Here is a 12,452-nt window from a genome sequence, read left to right as displayed (position 1 = left end):
TGCTGACGAACTCCTTCAAGATATGCAGGTAACATTTTTAGTGGAAACAGTTGTTAAAGAGGGAACACGCTTGTCTAATATTTTGTACGGAGTAAACGTTATGTTATTTGAATTTTTTTTAAAGTTTATGTCAAATTAAGTTGGTTAACTTAAGATGTTTGATAATCTTTGCTTTAACCATAGACTGTATTTTAGGTGTTCCCTTTTTTCCTTGTTAATTGCGTAGAATGATGCACAGAGTGAACCTCAGCCAAGACCAGTGCGCTGGAAAAAACGTGACAGACAGGGAGCTTTTATTCCTCAAAGACCATCAACCAGTCGAAGTACTAGTTGCATGCCACGTGGTCAGTGTTCACACAACCATTGATTTTATCTCACAACTTGTTTTCACCAAAGAATTTCAGTAAGTAAATATTCTTCATTCCCCCCCCAGTGTCCAGAGAGCAGCATCAATGTCCACGTGAAGAACCTAGTTATGTTGCCAGTGTCAACCCAACAAAAGGTACTTTACCTTCTTGTATATGTTGTGATTTCTGTTTACTTTTATATTTGTTGTTATAGTTGAGTTATGCAGGGCTTTTGTGCAGTCCTAAGAAACATACTGCCCAGAGTGTTTTTCACTTTGTGGAAGAGTTTCTTCCTTTCTTTATTTTTTTTCTGTTAGTGTATGGAACTGAGGTGCTTCGTCAGGAGCTCCTTCAGTTGTTGGAGGATGGAGAAGAGGACACAGCCATGACTTGTGAGATGTCGTCTGAGTCAGCTGCTACTCACTGGGCGATCAGAAATATGGTGTCCTCGCAAAAGTGGAAAGAGGCCAGGCCTTGTCTTATAGACAATATGTCAGCTACTCTGGATCCACAGTCACACCGTGTGTGTCAGTGTGGCAAACAAGTAGTTGTGAGGTGTCTGGACTGCCTGCCTCTTCCATTCCTTTGTGCTGACTGTGATATTGCAGTTCACACACGCTTTGTCCTGCACAACAGAGAGGCAGTAACAGGAGAGTTTTTGCAGCCTTCATCAGAGTTTCACAAGCCAATAGGTACAGTTTTTAAGTCTTATGCATTTCTTGCTATGTATGAGTATGAGTGGGTGCTGTTATTGTATATTTATTGTGTATCAGTTAATTTCTAATTCTTTTTATATATATTGTGTGTTTTAATGTTAGTTCGGCTGTTGCCTGTGCAAAGGCCAGACCATGTGTGTGACTGCCCAGCAGGTAACGTTGAGGTTTCACCCGGCGCAATTGTGGCTCTTGTAACCATAAATGGTAAGTTGCCCTTTTGTCACACACTACATACACAATAGATGTGTTTGGAGGTTTTATTGCAAATTGTGCATTGCTATCTTGGTTTTAATTACTCTCGGCCCGCAGTATATGTGGGAACCTGTCAAAGGTCATTTGGATTTACCAGACCGATTTGAAAACAACATGAAAAAAATGAATGCTTTGAGCCATGACTGAATTTATCCTTATCCTTTCTAAAGGCCGTTATAACCTTGCACTGCCAGTGGTGAGCTGCACCAGCTGTGGCCTAATGTGGTCCCCCTCAGTTAAGGACATCCTGGGTAGTGGATATTGGCCTGGCACCTTAAATTTCTGCACCCTGTTTTCAATGGATGTCTTTCAGTCTTTCTATGACATTAAGAAGGCTGCACCAGGGATGTCACTTAAGGCATTTGTCAAAATGCTGGATGAACGAACAGCCCATTTTGGAAGGGTGAGTTTCTAAATTTGCTAAGTTTAAGGAAATTGTGCAAATCAATGTTTATGATGACTGTCCTTGAATATTCTGTTGTATGTCCTCTATGTAAAAGAATGGCCGAATATCAGCTGATGCCTTCAGTAAAAGTTTCTTGGAGTGGAGTGCTGTAAAGTTTGAGGTGGACAGGATGTGCAAGGAGCCATGCTTTAGCTGCCCTGCCTGCACTCCAGACATGCTTGCCGTCTCAGTTGATGGAAACCGCAAGCTTTATCGCTTTCAGTCTAATGCAAGGTACGTTATGCATTGTGTACATAAGTCAAATATGGATTTGTAGAAAAATGTATTTTAATGTTTCTTTTCAAACAACTGTCACTGTGTTCGTTCAGCACTTCAGAGCAGGGGAATTTTGAAGGTGTCTTCATTGAAAAAGATGAGGAAGTTGCTGAGTTTGTGAAATACATCCAGAGACACACAAATCATGTAAGATACACATATATATATTAGTGCTGTTAGCGTTAATCTTGTTAAAATGACGTTAATGCCGTAACCATATACACATACGTGTGTGTGTGTGTGTGTGTGTGTGTGTGTGTGTGTGTGTGTGTGTGTGTGTGTGTGTGTGTGTGTGTGTGTGTGTGTGTGGACATATATGGATGGGTCGATATTTTTTTTTATTTTTCTCTTGGTGTTGTCGTAATACTATTTACTTTACTTTATCTTAATGTGTACTTAATTTTGTCACCATGTGTATTTAAAAAAAACAACATGATTTTTATTTTGTGTTATCAGTGCTGTCCTTGGGAGATATGAGGTCTTGTGTGACTCGAGGCTAATTCAGCTAATTGTTATGCATTTGTTTTAAAAAGTTTGTCCCTGATAGGGCTTAATCATGTCATATCTTTTATGTTAAAATCTTTGAGTGTATAGGTCCCGGGGAAAGGGTTGTGCGGATCTTCATCTTGGACTGCAGCAAAGGAGTCGTCCAAAAAGTCCACTGGGAAGTTGGATGAGGAGGGCATGGAAATAGCTGTTTGTCGCCACGGAGTCCTCTTAGCTGCATTGAACATGTTTCGAGGGGAGATCTTTGCTTACCCCCTTTTTCTCCAGAGGAAGTTGGCAGCTAACGTCCCAGGACATACAGTGGGGCAAAAAAGTATTTAGTCAGCCACCGATTGTGCAAGTTTCCTCACCTAAAATGATGACAGAGGTCAGTAATTTGCACCAGAGGTACACTTCAACTGTGAGAGACAGAATGTGAAAAAAAAAATCCATGAATTCACATGGTAGGATTTGTAAAGAATTTATACGTAAATTAGGGTGGAAAATAAGTATTTGGTCACCTCAAACAAGGAAAATCTCTGGCTCTCACAGACCTGTAACGTCTTCTGTAAGAAGCTTTTCTGTCCCCCACTCGTTACCTGTATGAATGGCACCTGTTTGAACTCATCATCTGTATAAAAGACACCTGTCCACAGCCTCAAACAGTCAGACTCCAAACTCCGCCATGGCCAAGACCAAAGAGCTTTCGAAGGACACCAGGAAAAGTATTGTAGACCTGCACCAGACTGGGAAGAGTGAATCTACAATAGGCAAGCAGCTTGGTGTGAAAAAATCAACTGTGGGAGCAATCATCAGAAAATGGAAGACATACAAGACCACTGATAATCTCCCTCGATCTGGGGCTCCACGCAAGATCTCATCCCGTGGGGTCAAAATGATCATGAGAACGGTGAGCAAAGATCCCAGAACCACACGGGGGGACCTGGTGAATGACCTGCAGAGAGCTGGGACCAAAGTAACAAAGGTCACCATCAGTAACACACTACAACGGCAGGGAATCAAATCCCGCAGTGCCAGACGTGTTCCGCTGCTGAAGCCAGTGCATGTCCAGGCCCGTCTGAAGTTTGCCAGAGAGCACATGGATGATACAGCAGAGGATTGGGAGAATGTCATGTGGTCAGATGAAACCAAAGTAGAACTTTTTGGTATAAACTCAACTCGTCGTGTTTGGAGGAAGAAGAACACTGAGTTGCATCCCAAGAACACCATACCTACTGTGAAGCATGGGGGTGGAAACATCATGCTATGGGGCTGTTTTTCTGCCAAGGGGACAGGACGACTGATCCGTGTTAAGGACAGAATGAATGGGGCCATGTATTGTGAGATTTTGAGCCAAAACCTCCTTCCATCAGTGAGAACTTTGAAGATGAAACGAGGCTGGGTCTTCCAACATGACAATGATCCAAAACACACCGCCCGGGCAACAAAGGAGTGGCTCCGTAAGAAGCATTTGAAAGTCCTGGAGTGGCCTAGCCAGTCTCCAGACCTCAACCCCATAGAAAATCTGTGGCGGGAGTTGAAAGTCCGTGTTGCTCGGCGACAGCCCCAAAACATCACTGCTCTTGAGAAGATCTGCATGGAGGAATGGGCCAAAATACCAGCTACTGTGTGTTCAAACCTGGTAAAGACCTATAGTAAACGTTTGACCTCTGTTATTGCCAACAAAGGTTATGTTACAAAGTATTGAGTTGTATTTTTGTTATTGACCAAATACTTATTTTCCACCCTGATTTATGAATAAATTCTTTACAAATCCTACCATGTGGATTCATGGATTTTTTTTTCACATTCTGTCTCTCACAGTTGAAGTGTACCTCTGGTGCAAATTACTGACCGCTGTCATCATTTTAGGTGGGGGAACTTGCACAATCGGTGGCTGACTAAATACTTTTTTGCCCCACTGTATTACGTTCCTTTGCTCCGATGTGGCCTGTAAATATTTCCCCTATTTAACCAAGGTGGCTCAGCAGTGCCCTGAGCTGAGGAACCTCTTGTCAATGCGTCCTTTTCTCTCCGTCATGCATGCAAAGGCTCACACTTGGAAATGCGAGGTATACTGCAGCTTGTAGTTTTGGATTAGTTTGAGACATTTTGTTATAAGGTTGAATGAATTCAGCAGTCATGTATTGTGACCTCCTTTCTATAGATCAAATGGGGAGGTGCGTTTTAGGATGGGGCCGGTTCAACAGTTGGAGAAGAGGTGGAACAAGTAAACAGTTTCCTGTCTAGGGTGGCCATCACAACGAAGTACATGTCTAAAGCAGGTGTGTGTCCGTGTCTGAGATTCCACTCAGTCTCCTGCTCATTAATTCTAATTTGTATACTAACTGAAATGCAGGGCGAACAGACATGCTGACCCTCCTGGCTTTGGGGTGGAACAAAAGGAAAATGGAACAACTGGGCCGCACTTTGAGCCAGCGATATCTAAAGGTCATTTTTTCAACACCCATTTTAATGTGTGTGGTAATGGGGGTAAAACACCAGTACTCTTTTAATGTCAATATGAATGACATTTATGAATGCATTCTTAGATCATAAGGATCCTTAGAGAACAAGTGGAGAGCCTGAATGCGATCAGAAATGAGCTGGGTGTGGATGACGACACACTGCAGCAATGGGTGGCCGATGTGCAGAAATGGGCTGAAGGTGAGTCTCAATATAATGCACTCATGTATAACAATAGGACCCACCATGGCCTCATTAAAGAACTTAGAGTTAAGATCTTTCTGACAGTGTCAACAAACAATGAAAAATAAGCCTTGTAAAAGCAAATTTATGGCAGAGTTGTTGCGTTTCATCAAATTGGATAGAACCTGGGTTGAAATGATGTCGTACTAGTTGGTTTTATAAACCTGAACACCAACATACTTGTTATCTCATGATTATCATGAGATAGCAGCACATGAAGGCTCCAGATGTCTTATAATGAATGTCATCAAGTCAGTGATTACAGAGTCCACTGTAGTTTGGTGACTGTTACTCATCCTGTGCTCTGATTAATATTCCTCTCACTTAGAAAGTGATCAAACTGATGGCAGCCTTGGAGCGTTGCAGGCACGAATAGAGGAGCTTGTCGTCATCATCAGAGTGCGAACACAAAGTCTTTACAGACAAAATGGTACGTCCCAGTTTCTTTGAAACGGACCGTTTGATGCTCAGTTTGTACAGCTTGTGCAGCTACTTTGTAAACAGAATCAAATCAGATCCAGGTTTGTTTGAGCTGGATGTGATTTGTTCTAGCAAACAAATTGATGAGTGTAGATTAAAATGAAACTATATACATTATGTGAAGGTGTGAATTTTTATGATTATTTACAGATAGCAACAAGAGGCGACACAGAATTCGCAAGGTCATCTTAGTTGAGAAGAAACGCTTGGCGGCTGCTGTTGACGACTACAACAAGCTCGCTGAACCAACAAAGCAAATCGTATCCAGTGATGCCCTCATGCAGACCGATATTTGGCCCTGGCAGAGCACAAGTGAACGTAAGCTCTTGATTTATAAATATCCTTTTTAAACAAACTCCCAGTATCTGAGCAGTAGTTGAATGTTTTGTTCTTGAATCATAATATGCTGCTATGTTTTCCCATCTGATGTTGTTAAACTGTAGCTGCTGCTGACCTCCGGACAAAGAGAAAGGTCTTTGAGAAGGTGATGGCTGTGAGGCGCCTGAGAGAGGAGGAGATGATCCTTTGCAGGGAGATGCGGCATCACTGGACAGTGTTGCGAATGCGTTCTGTGGTGTTGGGGACAATCTCCTCAGACTGTAAGCACTTTATTTATTTATTAATTTTTTGATGAATCGATTGAAAATAAGAGCAGATGCTAAAGTCTTACTGGATCTTTTACCTATATCTAGATTGCTAGCTAACACTGCCTTCTCCCTTTTAAAAAAATGTTTAATTACAGCATCCTAATTCCTTGTGTTTATGAGGTGAGGTTTTTTTTTGTTTGTTTTTTTTACTTTTCTCATATTTATTTGTTTTGTTCTTTTTACAGCCTCCTTTGTTGGCATGTCGGAGGATGCACAGAAGGGACTCTGTAGCCTGGTTTTAAAAAAACAAAGTGAACTGAAAGCTGAAATGCTCAAAGTAAAGGACGTGTACAAGAGAATCGTCAGCCACCAACCACTCCTGGAAATGGACTCGGAGGAGGAGGAGGACATTCCAGACGATGCCACTGAGAGTGATTTGAGCACTTCTGATGAAGACTGATTGTGTCATCATTGATGTTATGTTTGGTAAAATAAAAAGTTAATCACATCTCTGTTCAATGTGATTTTTCAACAGACATTTTACATTTTGATAAGAAAAATGGAATTTCCTTGGTGCAGTTGTTTACCCTGAATCATTATTTCCCATCTAATTTAATGACTAGTGTACATGTTCAGATACGATAACATAATTTAATTTATGGGATGCTTTCTGGGCTGCTCAAATTATCACAAAATTTAAAAGCACCAGGCAGCACACTCACAAGTAAATTTTTTGTTCAGTGTTTTGTCGAAGAAATCAACAAGTACAACTGAGATGTTTGCTGTAGTGGTGTGTTTGTTAAGAAGCATGCCAGCACACTGGTGAACTGACAGTCCCAGAATGCACCCGAGCCATTGACTCGCCCCAGAGCAAATGAAATTGCTTATCTAGAAAGACAACCGTCATCAAAGAAGAAGTAAAAGAGTATGAAACAAATGGTAAGGGAAGGTACTGTGGGGTAGGAAAGAAAGGCCAGAGCTGTGCAAAATGACCTCCAGCAGGCCACAAATGTGCACGTCTGCTCAAACGGTCAGAAATGGACTCCATGAGGGTGGTATGAGGGCCCGACGTCCACAGGTGGGGTTGTGCTTACAGCCCAACACAGTGCCGGATGTTTGGCATTTGCCAGACAACACAAAGATTGGCGACTTTGCCACTGGCGCCCTGTGCTCCTCACAGATGAAAGCAGGTTCACACTGAGCACTTGTGACAGTCTGGAGACGCCGTGGAGAACCTTCTGCTTCCTGCAACATCCTCCAGCATGAGTTTGGCAGTGGGTCAGTTTTGGTGTGGGGTGGCATTTCTTTGGGGAGCTGCACAGCCCTCCATGTGTTCGGCAGAGGTAGCCTGACTGCCATTAGGTACTGAGATGAGATCCTCAGACCCCTTGTGAGACCATATGCTGGTGCGGTTGGCCCCGGGTTCCTCCTAATGCAAGACAATCCTAGACCTCATGTGGCTGGAGTGTGTCAGCAGTTCCTGCAAGACGAAGGCATTGATGCTGTGGACTGGCCCGCCCATTCCCCAGAACTGAATCCAATTGAGGACAACTGGGACATTATGTCTCGCTCCATCCACCAACTGCACCACAAAATGTCCATGAGTGGGCAGATGCTTTAGTCCTGGAGTCTGGGAGGAGATCCATCAGGAGAGCATCTGCCACTTCATCAGGAGCATGCCCAGGTGTTGTAGGGAGGTCATACAGGCATGTGGAGGCCACACAGACTAGTGAGCCTCATTTTGACATGTTTTGAGGACATTACATAAAACCAGATTAATGATTCTGTATTGCATTGATCAAGGAACCAACCCAATAGGAGCTAAAGGAATCCTCTTGACATTACTTCACTCAGTAAGTTTATATTATGTTTAATGTACATTTTCTTCATCATTTTAGAACATAACATGTTAGCGCTCCCTGGTCCTTTTTGGAGACAGATCCTGAGACAGCAGGCAGCTATGGAGAACTCGTGTCAGCTGTGGTAATTAAGGAATACTTTGATTTAATATTGATTTCATGACAACTATCCTCTGGCACATATTCCTGGATATATATAATGACATAAGTAAACTCCCATTTTAGAATCATTGCCTTCTTTGATCTGACTTATTGCCTCAGACTTTGGCCCTGTGTCCCCAAAAGTATAGAAAATCCATGACACTGAGTAAGAGGCCTTTATCATGTTATAAGTGAGAGAGTTTGGTGTAACAGTGGTTGAACATGCCAAATCAATCCACAACATACTGCCATTCCCCAGCTGTAACCTGCATATGCATCAAACCAAAATCCAGTATCATAGCCACAAAAAAGACATAAAGATGAGGTTAAAAGGGTTGTCTCATTTTGCCAGATAGCTTCATCCCAAAAAAGATAAACATTCTTCAAAAACAAAAGTTTGTGAATATTTGCTGTATTGCCAGGCCTAAACCAACCTGTTAAACTTATCAAATTATTGTCATAGATACGAACCTATTGATTGAAACAGAATAATCCATTGAAGCCTCCATCATCATCCACAATCACTGTTACTGTTCAGATTATTTTATCTCTGTTTTCCTCTAGAATGTTTTGAAAATCAGCATTTGATCAACAGACTTTTTAAAAGTTTATTTTGATCCTATTGTTTACGTGTGTAATTGCATTTTTATTGAAATTATGACAGGAAAACCCTCAATCAAATTGTATCTTTGATATCTAATAATAATATTAACAATAATGTTACATATGTAATATGTACACAATAATATTGTGCAAACAAACAAGAAAAATAGCAAAAAATGTCAATTTTTTTTAATACCCTGTATATAAAGACCACATATGACCACAACTCCAAATGTGCAATTGTCACTGCATCTAAACATGACATATTACAAAAAGGTAGAAACATATAATATACAATATGTTCTGAAGCTGGTACTGGTGCAGTTAACTTTGCTTTAGGCTCCCATACACAGTAGGTGTTACTTACTATACGTGCAGTGCAGTATTACTTTACCTTGTAATATGTTATAATAAGCAAGTCACTTCTATATTTATGAGGATGTAGACAATAATGTTGGCTGATATGTAAAACTATGAGATGTCGAGTGCAGGGAAGATATTATTGATCGATCAGATTCATGAATATGTTAGGTACTTAAGCCACAATTAGAGAGTGAAACAGAGACTGACACTGGTTGAAATGTATAGTAAATATTTTATTTTGAACTTTTATGCTGAACTACAAGCTGTGAACTGTGCGATCTCTGCGACCTGTGGTGCCTGGTTTACTGTGTGTAAAACTGCGCAGGTTCCCATGTGTCATCCCACACTTTGCCACTGTCAGGAGAAAAACATAACAAACAACAACGACAACCACACACAAAATAGGACAATTTAGGTTGTGACATATGACAATTTTTTAGGATGAAATATCTTCTATATTCATGTCATGCTTTATACACCTTCATTGTAATATAAATTAATCAAATCAAGTCAGAGAGTATTAATATATGTAGTAGATGTCAAGCAGGACCACAGCAGCAGCCATGATCCATCGGAACCTGCTGGATGAGAGAGCACAGAAACTCCAGGGAAGAAGTTTAGTTAGTAACATGCATGAACTGCATTACTGAGACATGTATGTTTACAGATGGTGGTGAGGGAGAGGGGGAGAGTTTTCAGTAAAAGGAGACGTGACTGCATCTCCAACCAATACTGAGCCTGCATAACCCTAAAAGAGACAGAGAGAGGGGGGGGGACACTAACCCCCAGCAGTCTGGTCCTATTACAGCATAACTAAGGGCTGAGCTGAACCAGCCCTAACTATAAGCTCTATAAAGAAGTAAAGTCTTATGCCTACTCTTAAAAGTGTTGACCATGTCCACCTCCAAAACTCATAATGGACTTTGGAGGTGGACAGCTATCAAGCTCCTCACAGAAGAGGAGCTCGATAGCTAAAAGCTCCCAATTTACTTTAGTCCAAATACATGAATTCAAATTGAGTTGATAACTATTTATCAACAATATGAATGTCTGTTCCCCTCCAACAAAGTTGTTACTACATACCATGTTGAGCAAGGCTTCCACTTGACTTTAACTTCTTCTTTTTCCTGAAAAACATGATATAAACAAACAATTAATTAAGAAAGACATGCAAGTTGCATACAAAAAGGAGCTTATAAACATTTGTGTACTATTGAATGGCTCAATATATTATACAATTAGTTTACAAAAACATAAGAACCACTACAATGCTTGTACTGCCAGCATCGAGTGCATGTCAGCAAAGCAACACTGCTTACATTGTGGCTCACAAGCAAAACTAACTGAAGCAGATGTTACTGAATGGGAAGGAGCACCTCCACATCAATCACTCCTTCTGAGCATGATGTCAGGAGGACTTTAAAGAACTTAAACATCAGGAAGGCAGCATGACCAGGTCGTATCAGGTGGTCTGTTCTTATTTAATGTCCTATTTGGAGTGAAATCCTGACTCAGTGGCTGAATTAGTGTAGATTCATCAAATACAAAAGCTTATGGATATTCAGTCAGGCACAGTTCAAATCCGGGAAGTCCAAAGACGCAAACAAATCTGCACAACAGCAGGCTAAATTACTTACATTTACAACTCTCCTGTCTACTATCTCTTCATATTTGAAAATCTTCTGTGTACGGTGTTTTCGGCATTCTGAAAAATAACAAATGAAATATTTACATGAGTTCTGTAAAACTGGAAAAAATGCAAAAATTAAGAAAAAGAAATCTTAACAAACTTAACGAACATGTCATGTGTTTCGTACATTTACAATACCATAACGTCTAACCTTTCCTTGTCCTTTTTTTGTTTGGGACATCCGAGGTGTACACCGTAGAAATTGAGGGAGATGCAGGATGTGGAGATGGAGAGGAGGATGCAGGAGAAAGCAGAGATGAAGAGGAGGATGCAGGAGGAAGCAGAGATGGAGAGGAGGATGCAGGAGGAAGCAGAGATGGAGAGGAGGATGCAGGAGGAAGCAGAGATGGAGAGGAGGATGCAGGAGAAAGCAGAGATGAAGAGGAGGATGCAGGAGGAAGCAGAGATGGAGAGGAGGATGCAGGAGAAAGCAGAGATGAAGAGGAGGATGCAGGAGGAAGCAGAGATGGAGAGGAGGATGCAGGAGGAAGCAGAGATGGAGAGGAGGATGCAGGAGGAAGCAGAGATGGAGAGGAGGATGCAGGAGGAAGCAGAGACAGAGAGGAATATGCAGGAGGAAGCAGAGATGGAGAGGAGGATGCAGGAGGAAGCAGAGATGGAGAGGAGGATGCAGGAGGAAGCAGAGATGAAGAGGAGGATGCAGGAGGCTGACAGAGGGAAGATGTTGGTACAGGCTCTAAATGAAGAATAAATTCCTCGTTTAGAGCCTCTGGGTCTGGGACTGGTCCAGCATCGACACTGTCAGCAGAGGATGGTCCAGCTGCTGGTGTAGAACTTTTAGCAGGAGGTGAAGCTTGTAATTCTGAAAAATTTTAAATATTAAACATTCATTAAAATGGGTTGAAAAAATGTACAGTGCACATAAACACATAATAAGTAGTGATTTGCATGTTTTCAGTTAAGTTTTTACTAAAGATACAACTGGTAAATATTGGCATCAAATAAGTCATCTCGCACACTCACTGACCCAAATCATTCAGTACAAGTGCCCTCTAGGGTAGTGTGACATCTGTAGTGCTTTTCTACATTGTACATTAAAAAATTAATGAGTGTGACTATAAATCCAGATAGATAATGACTTTTTCCTCTGATGACACTACTTTCCTGACTTTGTAGTGAATAACATTTGACACTTCAAGCTAGTACTGTGACTTAGGAGTTTTGTACAGTGGTGATGCTAACTACCTCAGGGAGGTAATCAGGTAACCTCTTAAGAAGTATATAAGTTATTTAAGAATCTTGGTGTTCATATTGGTAACATTATATAACATTTGTTATACTAGAAAGTCTCGAAGAGAATTATCAGGTCTGGTTTTCGTGAAGATTTTTAAAATTACATTTGTATATACATGAGTGTGAAAGACCATACTATACACACACACACATACAAAATTGTTCAGGTGGGTAACACCAGAGGTTCAGTATGGCTAGCTTTGGTGATGTGACCGACACATGGGGAGGTAATAAGGCAGATATA

General features: G+C 41.2%; 1 protein-coding gene across 1 annotated transcript; it reads left to right on the top strand.

Moving 5' to 3' along the window:
* Positions 1-7,912: 7,912 nt before the first annotated feature.
* On the top strand, positions 7,913-12,128 carry LOC145430873 (uncharacterized). The gene is made up of 2 exons (XM_080305858.1): positions 7,913-8,151; positions 11,141-12,128. Exon 2 carries the CDS (start codon positions 11,166-11,168, stop codon positions 11,664-11,666), a length of 501 nt encoding a protein of 166 aa, XP_080161984.1. The 5' UTR covers positions 7,913-8,151; positions 11,141-11,165; the 3' UTR covers positions 11,667-12,128.
* The last annotated feature ends 324 nt before the right edge of the window (positions 12,129-12,452 follow it).

Source organism: Astatotilapia calliptera, chromosome 9 (assembly GCF_964374335.1).
Source record: "Astatotilapia calliptera chromosome 9, fAstCal68.1, whole genome shotgun sequence".
In the NCBI taxonomy this organism is placed as follows: Eukaryota; Metazoa; Chordata; class Actinopteri; order Cichliformes; family Cichlidae; genus Astatotilapia; species Astatotilapia calliptera.
This window is presented reverse-complemented; position numbering and strand designations above follow the sequence as displayed.

Bases quoted from the DNA above. Each gene is read 5' to 3' on its own strand.
- LOC145430873 (XM_080305858.1), top strand. From the start codon at position 11,166: ATGCAGGATGTGGAGATGGAGAGGAGGATGCAGGAGAAAGCAGAGATG.